At 43.0% G+C, this 21542-nt stretch overlaps 1 protein-coding gene across 1 annotated transcript in view; it reads left to right on the forward strand.

Moving 5' to 3' along the window:
• The window catches only part of SLC35F3 (solute carrier family 35 member F3), a 177662-nt gene that overhangs the window by 124731 nt on the left and 31389 nt on the right, over window positions 1-21542 (forward strand). The window contains exon 3 of the mRNA XM_074168670.1: window positions 4321-4645. Within this exon, the coding sequence (XP_074024771.1) occupies window positions 4321-4645 (325 nt within the window). The remainder of the gene's footprint in view (window positions 1-4320; window positions 4646-21542) is intronic.

Here is a 21542-nt window from a genome sequence, read left to right on the forward strand (position 1 = left end):
ATGCAGAAAGTGTAAATGACTGTCTCAGATACACAAGTCTGCACAGCAGATGTCTCAAACAGAGAAGATGAATGCTGCCCTTGCTTTTTATCAGTATCACATTTTTAACATCTACAGTGAGGTACAGTGTGCTCCCATGGTAAGCCTTTAACTGGCTGACTGTGCACAAGAGTCTTAAGCCTTAAAGCACTTTTGAAGAGGTCCGGACAGACTATTTCAGGGTGTAACCTCTGCTGGAGTGGATTTTCTCTAACCCAGTGAAAGCATCTGTAGCCAGTGAGAAAGGGCACATCATCTAAGGCATCTACCTTACATGGGGTAAGCACAGCCTTTCAGTGCCTGTTTTTGTCTATGGACTCAACTGGGAGCGTTGAGTGAGTAGTTCAGGTAGAGGTGTCCCTACCACAGGTATCTGAAGTCAGCTGAGAGGGTTCTCCCCCGTAACAGAGGAGACAGAAGGATGGCAGTTTTCTGGGGTTGGGGATCCTCATGGGTAATAGCATTGGCAGTAGCATTGGAGGTGATTTCCTTCCCTTGCTTCTGAATGCCATAGGAGAGAGGTTGGCTGAAAGGGAGGGAAGAGGAGTGGTTCCAGTTGGGATTTATGAAACAGGAAAACGAATGAAAAAACGGGAGAATTAAAAGCCAAATTTAGTAAAAGCATAGGCATTTTTTCTCTATCTCAGCATCTTGATTTACTCTTTTGAGGGATACAGTAGCATACAGAGCAGTCTGCTGCAAAGGGTAACGGAAGAAACCCATTAAAAGTCTGGAGGAGGATGTCCAGAAATAAAAATCTTTAACATCCTGCCTCATCCATTCTGAAAAGCCATTTTGCCATCTTTAAATTCATGTGCATTCTGTTGCCTTGAGCAGTGTTAGAAAGACAGTGAGGAGCTTCTCATCCATGTGTGGGTTTGATGTCACTCCATCTGTGCATCTGTGACTTGGGTGACAAAAACTGTCCTCTTGGGGACACAGGGACTGGGCAGGGAAAGGTACAGCTCTGGGTGTTATGCATGCAGGCAAGTCCACAATGTGGTGAATTGAGGATGGCACTACATAGGTGTATATCATCTGTAGCATCCACGATTTCCAAACACAGTCTGGCTTTCGGAGGGGCAGATTATGTCCCAGGTATCCTCCAGGACAGTGCCACATCCACTGGAAAAGTCTGTGTCCATTTGCCATCTAGTCCTCCAGCAGCCCAGGAAATCATGAGGGCATGATGCAGTTTCACTGATGGATAGTTAAAAGAGGTCTTAGCTTGTAACTGCTAATCATTGGATCAGTGATTTTTACCCCAAAATATGGCGCCTGTCATCTTGAAACCCATCATGCCTAGGATAGCTTTGTACGCCATCCAGCATGTAAGTGCATCCAAAGAATGAGCATCCTTAGAAATGTGAGCCTCGAGCTGCAAGATCACTTTAGAAGTGACACATGCAGTACTGTCTTTTGCTGGAAGTGAATGTTTCTGTTGTTGTATTTAACACAAAATCAAATGTACCTGGATAAGTAATTTTGCAGAGCAAAGTAATTTTGCTCTGCAAAAAGTAATTTTGCAGAGCAGAGAAAACATCAATAAAGTTTAGCTTTATTTCATAGGAGGTAATTGCCATGGAATAGAGTTAAAAGGTAGTGATATTCATGCAAGTTGTCCAAATGAGCTGCTGACTCATGCGTATGTGCACAGTGCAGTGGGGAGCAGGGTGGGCGGCTTCAGCCTTTGGTGAGGAGAAGATCCTTCCCAGTGTCTGTTGTGGGATGTCCACCAAACACTGCATTATTTTATGTTGAGTGTTTGGTGGATCAGATGATATAGTTGTGATTTTCCCTCTTTTCAGTGATTGCCAAGACTACTGGCCCAGAGGGCCAGACATGTTATCTTGCTGTCTCAGTGATCGAGTCCTATTTTAGAAAAAATAACACAGCTTCAGTGTTGTGATTCAGAGCACCTACTCATCTTGGGATATCATATACCCTAGTGGCTTAAGGCATGTTCCCTAGTGTTAAATACCTTCAGCAGGAGGGGTTTAAATCCTGGTTTCCTGCTTCCTATGGGAGTAACTGGAGAGAAGAGGGGGACAGCGGGTGGCCTGCTAGCTATCTTCTAAAAGGAGGACATTTTTGCCTACCTCTCCAAGTAGTTGCAGAGATGCAAACTGCGAGTGGAGGGAGGCTCTTCCCTGTGTTGACACGGTGGCACAAACCCCTTCTAAGCTTTCACTTGGCACCCTGGCTGCCTACGTTCATTTTTTTTCTGTGCCCAGCTCTCCCTGTGGTCCGTGGGAAGGATGCTGGAGTTCGTTAGAGCCTGTGAAATGTTTGCTGTTGCAGTGACAACGCCCAGTAGAAAAGCCTGAGAGGAAAGGAAAAGTTCAGTAATCATTGCGGGACTTGTGTGGTGGAGTGCAAAGAAAGCGCTGGCAGCTGCCCATTACGTGGTGAAGTTAGAGGAATGTTTCATTGTTCAGTAAACTGAACCCTGACAGGTCTGTGCACTGAGTGAGGCAAAAAGCATTAGTTACAAACAATATTTACAAAGAAAATGTGTTAAAATTATTTTGAATGAACGAAGGGTTCACAGGCAGCCTTTTTTCATTTCTATCTTCTTCTAACATTTAGCAGGTAGCTTGTAACCTTTCATTACGTGTTTAATAGAAAGCCACATCAACTTTGGATAATTCATTGGCCTGCTGGTGCATCTCCTCTTATGTGGGAAGCTGACCACACAATCTCCTATTGAAAACTGAAATAAGTGGAGAAATCAGCAACATCCCCATCTCTCTTAAAGCCACTCAGAAAAACTAGATATTTATATCTTTACTGCTCTACACTCTTTAGATTTCAAGGTACCAAACAGAAGCCACAGTTCTTCCTGCTACAAAATACAACTTTACTAGGCAAACTAACGGTACTTTTAGCTCAGATCATGCATTTCTTACCTGTAAAGAAATAAATAGTTCTCTCCATTGGAATAAACCTTTAATGATGTATTAGCTCATGTAAATACAAATTTAGGTTAACCTGAAATAAGAGGTCTGAAGAGATTTTCCATTCCAAATACTGGTTCTCACCAGGATAAGGAAGGATTTTTTGTGTGTGGATCTCTCTTAGTCTGCGTTGAACATTTATATATGTTTGGAAAAAATGCAGTCTCTCATTGTTCTGGCAGTACTTATATTTCTCTTTTCACCTTTCAATGCATGAAATGACCTCTGGACACTTTTGAAGTTGTAGGTTCCTGGCTTTCAACATGAATTACTATTACATCCTCCTTCAAGTGAATGGACCGACTAAACTGAAGTCAGTCTTTCACAGAAATCGCTGCTGAGTGTTGCATGCGGGTGACTGACGGCTTTAGCGGTTGTTGAATGGGGTGAATTTAAGAAAGGCAGGTGAAAGCCCTAAAGGCAGTGGCCTGCTGCTGAGGTCTGCCAGCATGCTTTAATCTCGATAGGAACTGATCCACCTGACCTCACTTTGCTCAGTCATTCACAAGCTGCCCACAGTATCTGCTGATAGTGGTATGACAGCAGGGCTATAATAATTCACGTTTAAGCATGTAAAGGGAAAGGTTTTTTTAGTGGAGAAATTTCCAGCAGCACGCTAGGCTCAGTTATACTGGGGCAAAGTTCCAGTCTGGTCTCATTTGGTGCAGGACTCGAGCTAAAAAAAGTTAGGGTTGTCTAGTCTGAAATGCTCTTCATGGCAGCCTGTGCGTTGGTCTAATTTTTGCCGTCTGGTTACAGCTTCAGGAGACCTGTTTTGCTAGGGATCACTGAAATACTTGGTGATCCAAGATCAGTATTAATTGTGCTCCTTACGTTGCAGTGATCATGCTTTAACTGCAGGATTAAATGCATTGTCCCCTCTCTCCTTTAAGAAACACCATATTCCGTAAGCGGCCCAATTCTGTGTTCTCCAAGACAATAATAATTCCAAGTGTTGTTGTAATCACCGTTGCTGCTTTATTAAACTCAATACCATATTTTACATTCATTTACGTGTCCTAACAGCATCAGTTTAAGTGTTGTGTTAAGCCTTTCTACGTATATCAAAGCAACATGTAATTTTCATTTCCATTTTATGCAGTGGCTCCTAAATCTAGAGGTGATAATTATTATTTGCCTTGTAATTATGCCTCAGTTGAACCAGAGGCTTTGCAATGATCTAAAAACGAAGGACGTTTTGTGGCAAGACCTGGTGGGGTTTTTTTGCTGGCAAAGCTCCACGTGACTTCAGAAGGGCCTAGGATTTGCAAAGTAAAGTGCAGGCTGGATTTCCTTAGTAAACCTTGTGTTTTCTTCTCCCCAGGGGATGAGCGCTCGCGGGAGTCTCCAGCCCCCGCCGAAGCACAGATGCAAGCCGGGGCGGAAGGCGGTGGAAGGGTGAACCGCTGTTGCTGGAAATGCTCCGTGACGCAAGTCAAGAAGATTTTCTGGGGTGTGGCTGTGGTCCTGGGTGTCTGCTCCTCCTGGTCGGGTTCAACCCAGCTAGCAAAACTGACCTTTAAGAAATTTGATGCGCCCTTCACTCTAACGTGGTTTGCAACAAACTGGAACTTTTTATTCTTTCCTTTGTATTATCTTGGACATGTTTTTAAGTCAGCTGAAAAGCAGTCTCCAAAGCAAAGATACAGGTATGGGAGCTTTTTTTTTTTTCTCCTGTGGCTCTTGTATGCTGCTCTGTTTCTAGTGGACATTTCATTCAGATCAGCCAGTTAAATCAAGGTTGCATTTGCTTTCCTCTTCAGGTTTGTTAAAGGATGTTCTGAATACATTCTGTGTCCTGTGCTAGGTGGTATGTGATTATTCTTAATACAACTTCACTTCAACAGCAAGAAATCCAGGTTTATTTCCAATACATACAAGTCACGTAATGAAAGTCTGCATTTTCTGCAATTGCTTCTCAAGAGCTTTCTGTTCAAATCTCTGCGAACATCATTTTTTTATTAATATCTTCTTCTTCTACCCACAGCTGGCTTTTATGGCAATCTCTTAGTAAGCTAAGTTAGTTTTCTTTTCCAAACTCAGGACTAGTGCAGTGCCTTGAATAGCCAAGTGAAAAGTATTGCAGTATTTTCCTGGCATTATGCCCCTGACATCAAAGGCCACGCTTTGATCCCAGTTAAACTCAAGCTGTTGTGTTTATTTCCGGGAGGAAGCGCAGTCATAACCAAAGGCAGCACTTTGTCTTCAGCACACCTTGTCTTTACGGCAAGCCAAACCCACAAAGCCTGAAGCACTCGTGGAAAACCCTGAGTGCCCGTCCTCCGCGAGGGGCTGAGGATGCTCTGGCTGCTTGAAGGACCTCCTCTTGGGGAGTGCTCCTTCATCTCATCTCGTTTTGGCCTGAGAGGTGTCTGGGACAGATGGGATGACTCAGCCATCAAGATGTCCTGTGTCAGAGAGCTTCCCCGATACGTGGAAGGATGTGAACAACGTTTTCCCCTTCTGTTACACAGTGGGGCTCACAGCCTTTTAATGAAGTAGCTGAGAAAGTAAACAGTAAGAAGTACACATTTCTCAGCTTCCAGCTGCGCAGCAGCGAGGTGGAAACTCACTACAGGAAAAAATCTGAGAAAACAGGGTACTCAGGCAATGCACTACCTCAGATGACTAGGGTTAAGATTATAAATGCTGAAGTTGTGTTGCTTAGCCATCATTACAGTTCCTTCTATAACAATGACCTTCTAAATCATTTGGGGGCTTCAGATAAAGGAATTTCATTGTTCACTGCAGGTCCTAGAGCAGTATCCGGAAGTTTTAAAGGCATTTTCATAAGATGTCATGCTTCCAGCACTTCAGTTGTCAGTTTGTATTTGTTATTTACTCCACAGCAAATGTGGTTGCTTCAGAGATGAGAGGAGTATGGAGGTTAGAGAAAGCAACAGTTTAATCTGAAAACAATAGCAAATGCTAGCCTAAAATAACTACCTTTTCGTTTCTTTGGTTTTTAAGTATTTTTATTTCCAGCTGCTCTCAGATAATGTTTTAAATACTGCTGAATTCTGGGGTGAGCAGTTGTGGTTTGCCAGATCCCTGGGGTTAAAACTCAAGCATTATAGTCTTTGTTGCTGTGGTTAATTGATATGGTTGGTAGTTTTATGTCTTCCATTTAATTAAATGATGGCTGAGTTGAAGAGCAGGTGCAAGCCCTGCAGCCTGTTTGGGATGCAGGGGGACATCATTACAAGTAAGCTTGCAGCAGCCTTAGTAAAGAACATGCATTAGTAGGTAGTAGAGGAAGGGATTCTGAGATCTTGCCTACACAGGTTGCTAAAATCCACAGGCACCTAATTTTTTTTGGCAGGAATGCTCCCCAAGGACACCTGGGCAGCCACATCATCCTCAGCAGGGCTGGGCAGCTCAGCATCCCCTCACTGCGGCACAGGCAGTGCCTTCCCACCACCCCTTCCTCAGTGGACAGCTTTGTGGGGCCTCGGCCAGCAGGAGTGCTTTGGGGTACCTCGCCGTACAGCTAAAGAGCATGTAATAGCAACCATTAGGAAAAAATATACAAAAGAGGGATCATAAAATGTAGGAACAGTGAATAGATATATAGTCTCTCCTACACAGATTTTATATATATATATACACACATAATGCTATATATATATGAATTTGTATGTTCTTTAGTTTCACAGAAGACCATAGCTGTTGTGGACACAACCCAGTTTAAAGCTGCACAGATTTTTTTCCCCCATTTTATAGCACATATTTATTTTTTTTAAATTTGCCACCAAAATTTTACAGTAGCACATTAAATTTAAGAGCAGGTTTATTCAGTTTCTTTATAAGATTTTGAGTATTAGGCCATAATGTAAAGTATTAAGAATTTCTGAATGACCCATATTGCATGGTAAGGAATTGTTCTGTTTAAGCTGAAGTAGATTATCAGTTGGGTCCACAGAATGGGGAGAAAGTCACTCTTCAAAGCAACCCAAGACTTATGTATTCACATCCAAACTGCTCTAGTCTCCCTGTGCAGCTCCATCAAATGTCAGAGCTGTGCTCAAGTGCAGACCACTCAGGGAGAACTTGTCCCATGCTCACTACCAAGGGTGCCGCGCACCCTTGGCACGGGACTGTGCGTGGGAGTGATGCAGAGAGCTCTGGCAGGCCACTGAAGAGCACACCAGGGTCAGCACCGCTCTCTTACTTCTTGTGCAAGTGCTCACTAGCTTAAAATAAAATTACAGTAACTAAATTATCATTCATTTCAACCACTGTCCAGTCCAGAAATAACACATGTAATGATTTATGCACCTAATGGATCATTTAAGACTACTTAATGCTGGCTTCATACTTTTTTCTTCCAAACGGCTTTATAAAATGACACATTTAATCTGATGAGCTACCCTTCGTCATACCTACATTATTAATTTATGAGGTAACATAAATTAAAAGCTCTAGAGCTTAAAGCTCCCTGGCTACAAGAAAGATTAAATTAAAATCTCTGTAAGATATTGCTTAGCCTTGTGTGTCTCTACACAGGACAAAACACACCTTTTATAAAGATTTACTCTTTATGTGCCAACTTGGGGAATATTGGAGGATTGTGTTCACGTTTTAGCAGGAGAATACCTCAGAAAGCTTGCTTATTTTGAAGGTACGGTCTTACCTAATTATTTTTTGAGAAGGAAAGGGCAGGACCTTCCAGAATGGTTTGCATTATTATTTATTTGTTTGTCATTTAGATCTTGATTTTTATTTCATAAAGCATTTGAGCTAAAGAAAACTCTAGAAGCTAAAACTAAATTTCATCTATAACCTTGACTAGAGCTGATGTGTTGGGTGAATGAAAGAATGGTCGCACATACCTGCACTGATCCACAGCCACACTTGGAACATGTTTTAACATGTTCTTTTTCACTGAATCAGAGTTTTTCGTCTATACTACCCCCAAATTAGCACTAATCTTGCAGAATGTGAAGATTTTACCCTGAAAAGAAAGAAAAAAGTTGCAGGTAACACTGAAGCATAGTTATTTCTTTGAAACTTAACCAAAATACCAGGAGCAACAATTGTAGAGGACTAATGTAGTAAATCTCACTTACTCTGATTTACCAACATACTAACTTCACAAGAGTCACTTTTGCTTTATATGTATATGGGCTCAGAATTGAGATAGCTCTTCAGTAGCCATAAATTATCAGTGGCATAGCTTCACGTGATGTCCAGGAGAATGCGGGCCAGTTTCTAAATGTGTTTCACATGTATTTCTGCCAACATGGAGCAGACAGGGCACTAGCCCGGCATCCCCAGTAATTCCAGGAGTTGGGCTCATTAGTTTGATCCCTACTCATACGAAAATCCAACTCCCTGCCCCATGGGCACTGCCCTCCCCTTCTACAGCAGGCAGAGAACATGGACATGCCGTGGTGGTACCCAACTGCCTGGCCACGATGAAACTTTAAGGGGGAAGAAGGTCAGAGCCTGATTTGGCATGACTGCATGCTTTTTTACTATTGATTTTCAGTATTTTGTATTCATGAGTCTCTCTTACCCAGAAGCATTAAAATGTTGCGATGTGGCCGACTTTTTGCATCCTACTGATTTATATTACTACTTAGGTGGGAGCTTCACCACCAGAGCAGACAACATTAATAGAGCCATAAATAAGCTATGAAGGCATCAAGGCATGATGAATACAAGTGTTTTTAGCAAATGTTACCCAATGAAGTATGTTTTCTTTCAAAAAACTTGAGTTTATGAACTCTATTTGTCTAATTCAGTACATTAGCCTTAAAATAATATCTATTTACTTTGTGGTCCTCAAAATAAAATCACTTTACAATTTAAGTTCCCATCAGCTTGCTGGGGGAAAAAATCAAAGAACAAAAAGGACCCTTGACATTAAAAGATACGACATCTGATTCTTGCCTGAGTTAGATACAAGCCAGGAGTAACTCCACATTAAATCAGTTTGATCTCTACAGCAGTCTGTCAGGGCTTACCTTTGTGCTTGGTGTTGAAGCAATTAATTAAAAGAATATGTGGATATTGTGCAAGAGGTTTATCACACTTGTGGTCATCTGTATCTCTCCTGCAGATGTCTGAACTGTTGTTGGTCATGTGTTATTGATGGGCCACAGTATCACTTCTCAGGCTGTTTTCACTGAATTTGCACTTTTCTTCCAGGGGTTCTAGCTGAAGAAGGGGCCAAATCATACTATTAGCAAGTAGCAGTAGCAGTGAAGCCTTCTGCTGGAACCATGTGGTATTTGTGGTAGGGGCAGTGCTGGTGGGCATCTGTCCGATATCCAGCCTGCTGTGCATTTGTCATCAAGCCAGGGCATGGAGCTTTCGTTTGGGCTTAGCTCAGATGAAGCCCAGGCCTCAGAGCTCAGGGTGATGCTGATGTTGGCTTCTGTGTCTCAAAGTTAGATAATTACCCCTTCCTGATGAAACCTGTGGTAGCTGCTGTCTCTTTCCTTTTGAGAAGGAAAGTGTGTTCCTGTGGGACATGGGCTAGGGGTGCATTACCCCACAGGAGTTTTGGAGGTGCCTCCTTGCTACTGCCTTGGCATAGTACAGCTATGCTGCATTATTGCCAGATTATCACATAAATTGTCATTTCAGCTGCTTCCTTGGGGAGACTTGTTTTCTTAGGTGACTAAAGATTAGTGTCATGGTTTCCTGCTCTTTGTGGCTCCTGAAACAAAATTTTCTCAGCCAGTTGTCAAAAATATGCTCTACAGTCTGCCTGCTCCAGAGTATTTCTAGAGTAGCCTCCTGTTCACGTTAGTCTTTTCTACACACTGAAGACAGTACCAGGGGTTAGATTAGCAAGGAAATTTGCCACAGCTGGCTCCTCAGTGCCCCATTGCATATTCCAGCACTACCAGCTTGGAGCTGAATGCCCAGTTTCCTTTGCCCAGTTTTCTCCATGGGGAGAGCAAACACCTAAAGAGGAGACACAAACATGAGGCATGTAAGGTGAACAGAAGGAAAGGCTGAAGTGGAAGAGAAAGTCTGTTTGCCAAACTTTAGCTGTTAGTGGGAGCCCTCCGCCATCCTAGACTTGAGGTGGCACTCCCTCTTGATGTTTTCCATCGGAAAGCTTAAAAAACTGCTCCCAGATCCGTGTTCAAGGTGGTAGTTTTTCTGTTCCTCAGGTACATGGTATGGAAGCTTGGTACCTACATTAGGCTGATGATGTGAGTGGCTGGCGGAATGCCACAAAATTAATGCCGGAGTCCTAACTTCTCTGGAGGCAGCTCTCACAATGCAAAGCCTGCATTGGCTCTCGGGCACATAAGGTGGCATTTACATGCTTATCTCCCTTTCTAAACTGACCCCAGCTTTTACGTCTCCTGAAAACATCTTTAAGAGAATTTCTTTAAAATTCTGTTTGACTAGTTTGCTAATTCTTTCTATTCAGGTAGCTAACTGCCTTTGAGAGCTTGTGGTATAGCTTCTGTGAGAAAATGGTTGTGGTTCCTTCTTTAGTAAACCAGTTCTCTCTAATTTAACCTCCCAGTTTGCTCTCGGGGATTGCATATGTATTTCAGACCATGACGTTCTGGAAACAGCTTAATGTTCTTGCCTGGTGAAAAATTTTCCTGTAATCTGAAGATCCATCATCTGTTGAGGATCACCCCTTCTGGGCTTTTGGACCTTTTGGAATGCTAATCAAGAATGAAAACTGGGTACTACCTGATCAAGAGAAACACATGTTTTTTAATCTTGAGCCTGGTTTGCAAAATCATTCCAAGGATGATTGAATTAAGCGGTGTCCTGTAATTTTGTCTTGTTTTTCCATTACTTTTGTCTTCTCTGCTGTGGCTTGAACAGATGCTCTAAAATAATTACATTATATGACTCCTATGAGGTAACTGTGCTTGAGGCAAGGACTAGAGAGAGAAGTAGTTCTTGTTACCTGCAGACAGGGCATGTGCTACGAAACAATGTATTTAGGAATGGCTTTTGCTAGGGAAGAATGTGGTGTGTTGCAGCACTGAATGATCTCTGGTCAGTAGTTAAACTCCACTTCATTAACTGGCTCTTCCTCTGGTTAGCAGCTGCCAAGCTTCCCTGCTGCAAGGGCTTTTCCCAGAAGAGCTCAAGAGCAAATCCACCTATACTGATCCTACCTATGCTGATCCCTCTGCACTGACTGAGACCATGGAAACAAAGAAGTTAGGTTGAAGGGACCTCAGGGGTCACCTCCTCCCTTCCCTGCCTGCAGGCATGACCTGCACACACAAACAGAAAAGTGACTGCATTTTATGGCTGGCAGAGGTAAAAAAGGACTGGGAAAAGAGTGTGCGGTCATGTTTACTGTGTGGGGAAAGAAGCAGAAAGCTGAGGTGAGCATGGATATGCTGTTTTTCCAGTCATCATAACATGAAGGAAGACAGAGTTCGTAGCTGGTCCTTTTGCAGGAAGTATTTTACCTTGGTCATCCTATCAAGTATCTTGACACCCAGTGCACAAAGTCATTAAATGTGGACTATCCTAGACAGGTTCTCCCATGTTGTTTACAACAGCAACATAAACAGCAACAAAACTCAGAAGGGAGTGAGAAGGAATTCTGCGTATTTTTTTTCAGCCGAGATCTGTGTCAAAATATCTTGAAGGCAGCTACCTTTAAAGCTGCTTTAAAAAAGGAAAGTGCCTGTATGGTAACAGACTTCGTAGCTATAATTAACAGCTCTCAATAAAGACGGATGATACAGTGAGAAGTGTCGGAGGCTGGCAGTACTACAGAAGTGGAAAAAACCTTTTTGTCCAGCTGCCTAGTGGTTATGGACTGTGTCCAGATTTCCCAGGATTGTTTGTGTTTGCATGGAAAGGCAGCCTCATATAAATGCACAAGTACCTAGCTGAAGATCCTGTTCAGTGCGGGTCTGCAGGAGCTGGCCACGCTTGCTTGTTAGTCAGAGCTATAGCTGGTGAAAAGGGAGAAATAACCAAAGGTGAAGGGTGGTAGCAACATAGGTATGTGAACAGGGCATCATAAATTGGAAAACCCTGTCAAGTGGCTATGTAATGGTGTCTGTGAACATCCATAGCGTTTTTTGGAGGGAAACAATGGTAAGATACGAGCTGATGGGCAGACAGGTTCATATATGTACTTACACACCCACGTACAACCATTTCTGTGTTTTCTAGTGCTAAAACAGCTTTCCAAATGGTAGCTTTCTGACAGGGAATCCAATCCAAAATGGAGAAGACAAACAAAATCTGGGGTTTTTTTTATCTTGTTTGCCTGCTTTGAGTAGCAGTTAGTGAAGACCACTTCATTTCAGCCTAGCTGTAGAAAAGAAACAATCCCCCTGTTGGTCTGTTTGTCAGTCTTTGAGGTCAGGGCTAAAGCTCAGCAAGTTTAAAGGAAAGAGCGTCATTTACTTTATGGCTGTATGGTCATTGCCATATGATTTGGGCCTCTTGTCTTCAGCAAGCCTACGCTAACAAGACCACTGTGGCCGCCTCATCTGTTCCCTGTTCCAACTTAGCGCTTCCTTGTGTGAAGCTGGTGTTGATTGCTTGTGGTTTCTTGATTTATAAATCATGTTCCTTCTCTTCAGGGCTGGAGGGCTGTTATTCATTTACTGAAGCTGCTAATTTCATGAGCACTTAAGAGAGTGCTGCAACGTTTCCTTCGTACCTTTGAAAACTTCCCTGTTGTCATCTTGCATTTTCACTTGCATCACTTCTAAGAAATGTTTTGCTTCACCAAAATACTGTGGGGTTGGTTTTTTTTAATTCTTTTCACTGTATCTATTGTAGAGGCTGGCCAGGTCAACTGAAAAATGTATCTTGCTTTTTCTGCACTGAAACTACCGGTTTCTTCACTAGTCTGCCTTATTATGCTTTCAGCTGGATGCATATAGATTTCCAAGTACAGAAAGATAATTCTTCAGCTATGAAAAGTTCTCTATTAAATAAACTATTAAATAGCACACTAGGAAATAGCAAGAATTGCACCTCTAGTTCAGTACCTCTTAATAGTACCTAGAATAAAAATGAAGCTACAGCTCTATAATGCTGTCTGATATTTTCACCATCTAACAAATGGTGCTCTTGTTAGACCATCTCACCATGATATCCTGAACATCAGGTCATAGAAACATGGAGTAATTCTGGCTGCTGGGGACCTGGGCTCAGATCGTATCTTCTTTTTTATTTTGTTAATGATTAGTGATCTGCAGACACTGAACGAGACATAGCTATTATTATTGAAATATATGTGTACTTCATGGCATCTCTTCATGTCCTGTCTCTAGGTACCTCTAAATTACACGTACCCATTACATATCTGGGTACCAGCAGCAGATACACATTCTGCTGCTGTTTGCCCCTTTTTGCCAGAGCCACCTTAAATATTTCTCTGTCCTCAGGCCAGAACATGTTGATTCAAACCCTCAGGATTTGATTTCTTTATAATTAACCTTGACATTAAAAAAAAAAGTATTAACCCACTACAAAGTGTTTCTGCTTAGCTTATTTTTAATAATCAAACAAATTTTCACCTATCATTTTCAGTATTTCATGAAGTTCTCTATATTAAATGTGATGGGGTCCAGTCAGTGCTTGACCTTAGCTGGCACAGCTCCACTGAGTCCCGTAACAGCATGCTGATTTCTGTCAGAGAAGTGTCTGGCTTGGTTAATATTAAAAATATTAAGTTAATAACTACTTAGATGTGTTTCATTGTGTTTCATCTTTCCTTCTTTCAGAGGGAAACTCAGGCTTTGACCAGGCTGAAATTCACCCTACTCCCCCACATTATTTTTTAAAAAGTTTCTTTTGATTCTGAAGAACTGAAGTAGAAAAACTTAATGTTGAAAAATAGTATCCTATAGAGGATACAGTGACACACAGCCAAATGCTCAGCTGCCTTCCATTTATGTACCTGCAGACGTGCACTTGCTCATGAAATTTTTAGCAATTAAGGCCAACCCTCTGAAAGTCTTACGGCATTTAACGGAGAGTTCTATCGATTTCATAGATTTTTCAAACAACTTAAACAGACGTGCTTTTCTGTAGTTCCAGATAGTTCCTATAATGCTGTTACTTTCTGCCTTACCAAGTTCCATGTGGCTTTTACTCTTCATCATGTGAAAGGGATGACTGTAGGGGGATATGATAAAGGTCAGCTAAATCATGCATGGCTTGGAGAAAGTGAGGAAAGAGCTAAGTGGCATCAAACAGAACGAGTGAGGTGTTTGAAACAAGGGAAGAGCTTTCTAACGGTGTGCAGCTGAGCTGTCAGGAGTCTGAAAAACAAGAGGAGCCTGAAAGAGTGGTTAGTGCGTCCTTGGGAATGGGAGATGGTGGGGCAACCGTGGCCTGTTGTGGGAGCAGATTGCGTGAGTTCTGCTGGAACGTAACACTCACATGAGCTAGATAGTTCTTTTAGCTTTTCTATGAGCTAAGCTAAAACAGTAAATCCTACATGATTTTGATGGACAGCATGCCTAGCGTAGTATTGCTAATGTGTTGAGTCCTGGGGCTGGCTGCAGGTTCTTAGCGTGGGATGTTCCAGAGCTCAGCAGCCACAGAGCCATCCAAGTTACAGGGGTCCAGACAAATCTCTCGGGAGTATCCAGGGAAGATTTGAACATACCAGCAACAGCTATTTCACACATTAACAGATTCGTTTCTTAACATGAATAAATGTACAAATAAAATTTACCAAACTGCTAAAGGTGTTTTCTTGGGATCTTTTCAAAAGTGAGCATCAAATTGGCTTTCTTTTTAGGTAAACAGGAGTCACAATGAGGACATTCCTCTTGAAAATCTTACCAGTTATATGTGTAGTTACTTGTGGACCTTACTTTTGGCTGGCAAGTTGCAAAATGTTGTCTGCTGCTTTATATTTCTTAAACTTTGTTTTGTTTTAAGTATTATAAGAAAAAAATAATAACAGCTGGCTTCCCGGATATGTTTGCTGCAAGAAACCAGAGACAAGTATTTTCAAGACACTGGAGACAAGTGTGTTTCCTCCATAGCAATTGTGCTAAAAACAAACTGTTCTCTTCGTCAGTGTGGCTTCAGACACTTTCCACTATTGTGCTGCTGGTATCTGGAGTCTCATTACCCAAAAAGCCTTTGTCTAGCACAGAACAGTAAATAACCATGGATTTTAGGCACATGTAGAAAAATCTCATTAGGGAAATTTGAAAGAAGGATGACAAATAGCATCCTGGAATCAATGTGATGTCACGATCTGAAGGTACAATAGCAAATCATCCTTCTTCAAGTAACGGGGCTACTGAAGGCTACCGATGAGTTTGCCTTCAGTGGGCGTTTGGCGTTTGTGTGCCTTTGGGCTAACAGCCATGGCCACCCAGCTCCTCCGCACGAAGCGTGCTGATGGCACCTACTAGATGTTGTGCAGCTGACAGGAAAAAGATGCAATAGTTCATTAGTTTTGTCATTCTGTTGAATTCAGACATTTTCAAAAGGAATGGCACTGAAAGCTTTGTAGTACTGAAGGTGCATAATAATTGCATCAAAATTGCCCATCTGCAGCTAAAGTGAGATAATTGCCTAGGCGTATTTGCGTTTGCAGAAGAGATTTTGAATAATAAATGTTTATAAAGCCCTTCTGTCATCATGTTATCCAGTCCTCACCCCACGAGCCAAACTCTCCATTCATTTACACTCTTTTCAAACCAAAAATACCTCACGTTGGCGCAGCTCTGGGGTCGGTGACAGTAAGAATCTGGACTAGTGTAAGTCACCTGAAATTGGCTCCCAGCTCCCCAGCAACATTTATGAACCAAATTGAAAGAAGTAATTGGCAAATCCCACTGATTCCTTGCTAGTGTTATTATCAGTATTTTTAATAAATAATTTAACTAAATTACTGGAGTTTGGGGGTGCTGGCACTGATTTTCAGCGATGCTGAATGGCCCTCCTTCCTGAGGAGCAGGGCTTGTCCTGGGGTCAGATCCACAAAAGGCTAAGACATATGCCCCATCCTGCAAACAGGCATAAACATCTGCGTGTGGTTTCCAGCAGACACTTTGCCTCCTCAGGTGCCTCTCTTCTCTCTCAGAGGTAAAGCGTGAGCAGATCCATCCTCGCTAACACAAACACACCAAGGGTATTGCAGGACTGGCAGCAGCAGGTGAGATGCAAACCCATATTAATTAGATTTATCGTGGCTGATCTAATGTGCTCCTGCAGATAAGCTTATTAGCACGGACTCAGCTCACCTAAGGCTTTGAACACAGTCACTCTGTGCTTGACAAAATGCAGACACCTGAAAGACCTGTCCTGGTTCAAGTGCATGCTTACCTGGTCCATCCCTCCTCCACGGGGATGCAGTTTGTAACCGCTCCCGTGTTCTGGTGTGCTCCCTTTTCCTGGCAACTAAAGACACAAAAAGCACTGACCAGACAAGATTTGTTGATGCAACTTTGTTATCTTATGCTTCTCTGAGAATGAATTAACTGATTTTTCCATAAGACTTGATACAAATCATGCTCATGTCCCTGTCATCCTCAGTATGCCCACCTGATTCCTAGTAGCTGCCTTACAGTCTTCGCAACACATCTTGTGCCTCCCCCATGCTCTTGTGCAGCGACTAGCACTGCTCGTTCTCACCCAGCACTACTAAATAAACAAGCACGAATGAGGTAGAACGAGATGGAAAACGTTTCCAGCTAGATGACAGGATCACCTGCTTTCTGCTTCTGCAAGCCACTGGTCTTTTTGCGTGAACTGGAGCTGCCGTTCCTGCTGTGGGATCCCTTCAGCAAAAGAGCCACCTGCCTACCTCACGGTCAGCTCACCCTGCAGCTCTTCAGCTTATAAATCTTTGGCTCTGTAATGAGATTTCAGCAGGCTGTACCTCTGGGGCAGCCCCAGCATGGGCATGGCAAAGCTGCCTAGCTTCCCAGTATCGGGAAAGTAGCCAGCAACCCTAGGAGATAACTAACCTGGCATCCCCAGCCACCTAGAGCCCTGCACACCTTGGAGGTGCTTTGCCCCCCTGCATCAGTGAGGTTCTTCAGATCCCTTCACTGCCCTAACAGTGCTCTTCCAGAGGAGTGGCACTCTCGCTGCTGGAGATCCAGGAGACAGTAGGGCAGCAAAACAGGCATCGCTTTCACCAGGTTTCTGAATAGATAGTTTCATGTCAGAGGCTGAAACCACACTGTTGCTCTTGTCACTCTTCCTGGGAAACAATCTGAAAAGAAATTCAGATGCGACACTAAAATTAGTAACAATATGAACTAATGTTCGGTACATTTTTTTTCTCTCTCAAGGGTTTAAGCTTATTGAGTAGCATCTCTCTCAGTTTCATCACAGAGCCTGAAGTTTTGAGAAAGGGCTGAGCCCAGCCAATGAGGTTCTTTATCCTAGTTGTGTACATGGGGTATTGACAGAGCCAAATTTAACACAGTTTACCCAGTGCACAGTTACAGTAAAACGAAACAGATTTTACATAGTGTGCATCAGGGATGGGGGGGTGCGGGGGGTTAGATAGGGATATTGGAGGACACTGTGACTCCAAATGACTCTGTTACTGATACCCCATGAGGCATCAGGATATTTTGGGTAGCATTTTTGAGGTCCTGCTGCTGGATTCTCTAGTCTTACTAAAGACTGTGGTGAAACTGTAATGACTTGTTTGGAAGGAGTGGTGAACCAGTAGTGAAAACTGTTGGAAATGTCTCCTCATGGTTCTGTACGTGTGTGTGTGTGTGTGTGTGTGTGTGTGTGTATGCACCCTTTGAATACACACGCTGAGCCCCCTTGCCCTGCAAGAGCAGGGATGTCCCAGAGGGGTAACAGGCGGTTTTACTTTTGACAGCCTTCATACAGTGTCCTGCAGATCAGGAGCTCCCCTGGAGAATACAAACTGTTGAAAAGGAAAGGAAAATGAAGCCATATATTTTGTGCTCTCTAGCTCTAGGGTAAATGTGGAGACATGCCCTTGACTGGGGTGGAAAAATCCCCTTGCACAGCCTGTGGGTCTCAGTGGGAAAGCAGAGTCTCCAGGATCAGGCCCCAGCTTGTTTGCTGAGGGAGCGGACACCTGCCTTCTCGCAGCAGGAAGGCTGCTTATTCTCAAGCATCTGTCTGCAAGCGCTGCTCCGAAAATCCCTTCCCCCTACAAAGAACAGAGCTGGAGCCCTGGGAGGGGGGGCTGAGGCACCGCCAGCACACTCCTGCCCACAAGCACGACGGTGCCTGCAGCTCAGGTTGCCCCAGCTGGCTTGTCATTTTCCCCCCAGTGTCACCCCAGGCTGCCTTCACCCAAGGCAGACCCTGGCTGTGCGGGGGGATCAGGCTGTGGGACGGGCGGCTCTTACCTCCATTTACACCGTTTGCCATCCCACTCCTGTTCGGTATAAAACAATGGCCCTCGACAGCCCTCTTCATTCTCCATACACCTACAAATTTAAAAAAAATCCTTATGGTAAGTGCTCCTTCCTCCACAGCCATACGCAGATAATGTCCTCATTTCCAAAATGCAAAACTCCCCTTGAATAAGGCTTTTCAACTCTCCTGGGCTGGAATCCCACCATGGCTGATGCCCTGTGCCAGAGACACCTCTATTTTAAAATCCAAATTTGATCACTCATAATTCCTTCTGAAATCAGTGGGTGGTGACAGTCTTCAGCCCACTGGAAAAGTCAGTGCATTAGGCACCTGTATATGAATTTATGTTTTAATTTGATATGATCCTCCTAGGATTTCAGTGTGAAGGTGGAGAAATCCAGTAATTCCTTGCAGCTTGCTCATTTGTGCTGTCTATGGATTTTTTGTCAAATTCTTTTTATATTATCTTTATGAGAAATTTAATGAGTCTCATCAACACCAAATCATTTGTCTCTGTTGGTTTACTTTCTAGGATGATTTATGTATACATTAAATGTGATTGCAAGCCATTTCCTAACACATGTAAACCTCAATTTTCAAAGATCTCTGGGGATGCTCTAAGTTTTAATAACAGCCTCACATAAAACACAATTACTCCATTCTGGCAGTGACCATGAGTAAACATGGATATGAGCAGTTAGTACAATAATAGTTTATTTGTTATTTCACAGATTATACTCTATAATTAGGGAAAACTCTCTTTTAAGAATGCATTGACCATGAACGCTAAATTTAGCATATTCATCCTTGTTGTTACATGTGCTATTGATCCTGAAGAGAAAAGATTAAATATGTATTTTTTGAAGGAGCATAGCAATAAAATAAAGTTCACATCAAAACCAAAAAGCAAGAATTATTAAGTGGATTTTTTTCCACTATGTATCTTCAGGGTGGTACTGCATGTTTTCCTGTTCCCTTCTCCCATCTAATCTTGAAGCTGCCTGCTAAGTCTCTCTCACATGCTGGCAATGTTTTCGTTTATGGCTCGGCCCACCTACCAACTACTTCAGCTACTGAGATGCAGTGAGCTAATTAACACATCCATCATCTTACACATTTTTTAGATGCCGTAAGCAATAAGGAGACTTAGCCTTAATCATCATCTTTGTCTTATTCTTTCCCCCATGGTCGGCACTGCCTTAACTCAAGTCCATACACATCTTCCTTGCTGAACTTTTCATTCATGTATTTTTGTTCTCTATTTATTGACTTCTAATTCCCTTCCTCTCCTAGCATGCATGCTAGATTAAATCTCCATTATCTAAGCCTGTGTCTCCTTTGCCTAGCTCACACAGCCATGTAAGTATCATTATCACTTAATTTTTGTATGAAATTAGCATCCAGCAAATCCTGATCCGCACCAGCAGCTTGCGCTATGTGCTTTTCCAGCAGGGAAGCAAACACAGCGCCTGTGCCACAGAGCCCGCAGTCGAGGTTGAGGCACATGTCTGCTAAAATCAGCTATTTTTCATTTAACTGGTGATGAATGCTGACTTCTGCAGCTGCTGTTTGGGGCTCTGTGGATGAGGGCTCTGGTCCCACAGTACCTGCCGAGGGAAGTCGGGCAGAAGCATGAGGACACTGGGGTAATGCTTTTCTCACCCCTTCATGGAACTCACCATGAAGCTAAGGAACACAGCATGTGATGCAGTAGCACAACCTGGCAGATGAACACGAGGGAAAATACCTACAAATGTCCTTATAGATGAGGATAAACCCAGGATTTTCTAAAGGCCTGTTTCCTTTTTTTCCGAAGATCTGCTTTCTGCTGACATAGTGCTGTAATCTCACCCCATTCATGTCAGAACATAACATAAGATGTCCAGAGCCTATTAATGTCAGTGAAAGAGGACGCCCTGTGTGAGAAGCAGGCAAATGACGAGTCTCACTGTGAAGCTCCCCCAGAAAGCTTGCAGCACTGAGCCCAGCATGGCTAGGCTGGCTTAACCAAAAGACATTATCAATCCAAGGTCGAAAGAAATCTTAGAGTCTTAGAAAGATGCAAACCTGCTTTTGAGATAATGTCAACAAGTTATCTGGTTAAATTAATCTATATCTGAACTGAGAAAAGCACTTACAGAATATGTAGGCTGTGATACATTCCCAGCAGTAATTCTGTTAAATTTTTCAACACCCCCTGCTATGCATGTGTAAGGATTCACAGGCACACCGAAACAGGCCAACTAACTATGCTCCTCTCCTCTGCTTTTAGTCATTCTCAGAGCAGCACTGTTCCTCCTCCTTGCATGCTTTCTGCTATAAACCCAACCATTTTCATTTCCCAGGCAATCCATTGTACGTGGCTGCGATTGCACTGACCATAACTGCAACCAAAGGGTATCCGATCCAAATTATGTAGCACATTCTGATATTGGCCTCTGGAGCCACAGATCTGGGAGAGGGCCAGAAAAGCCATTTTACAATTATAGTCTAAGTCACGGGCTTTATAAATCCGTTATTAAAAAAAAAAAAAGACAGAGCAGTCATGCCCACAGGGCAGGCATTAATCATAGCCAGATAAAGTCCACTTCTGTCCTAGGTGGCACGGTTTCAGCAGGAGCTCACTCTTGCTGCAAGGACACCCCACGCTTTTTGCCCTAACGGTGCATTTGCCCTGTAATAGCAGGGAGCAGATTTTTCACTGCTGTCTGTGCAGCTGCTCTGGAAGCAGAGTGTGATCCTGGAAGTAAGGATCGCAAGGTCATTTTCCAAAATGAAGGAAGGAATAAGCATGTCACAGGAGTGGAAGGTGGAAGACAAATGAACCCGGTAATTTCGTATTTGGCAAATACTTGGTTCTCCTCGCTGCAGCTCGGCTTTCAGAACCAGCAAGCAGGAGGGAGACTCATTGCACAGCCCTTACCATCTCACTCAGAAGATCAGTGTCTCACACTCCCTGTAACTCCCTCTACCCATTAAATCCAGGAAGATGCCGTAAACTGCAGCTGTATGTCACAGAGCTATTTCATCTCAGCCAAAAGTGAGTGCTGTAAAAATGGATGTGCTGCACGCTTTGCTGATGTAGATTAAAAGGAGCTTGATTCCTATAGTCAAAAATAGTCAAAGAACCAAAATTACTTTTGTAAAAACTCTAAATCGGGTTATAGCAGGTGAGGGTCTTTCCTGATATTCTTACATTTTATTTTAGAAATCCTCTATCATAAAAGGATGTTCATCTGTGCTACA

The sequence above is a fragment of the Numenius arquata genome, chromosome 2, assembly GCF_964106895.1.
Source record: "Numenius arquata chromosome 2, bNumArq3.hap1.1, whole genome shotgun sequence".
NCBI classification, from domain to species: domain Eukaryota; kingdom Metazoa; phylum Chordata; class Aves; order Charadriiformes; family Scolopacidae; genus Numenius; species Numenius arquata.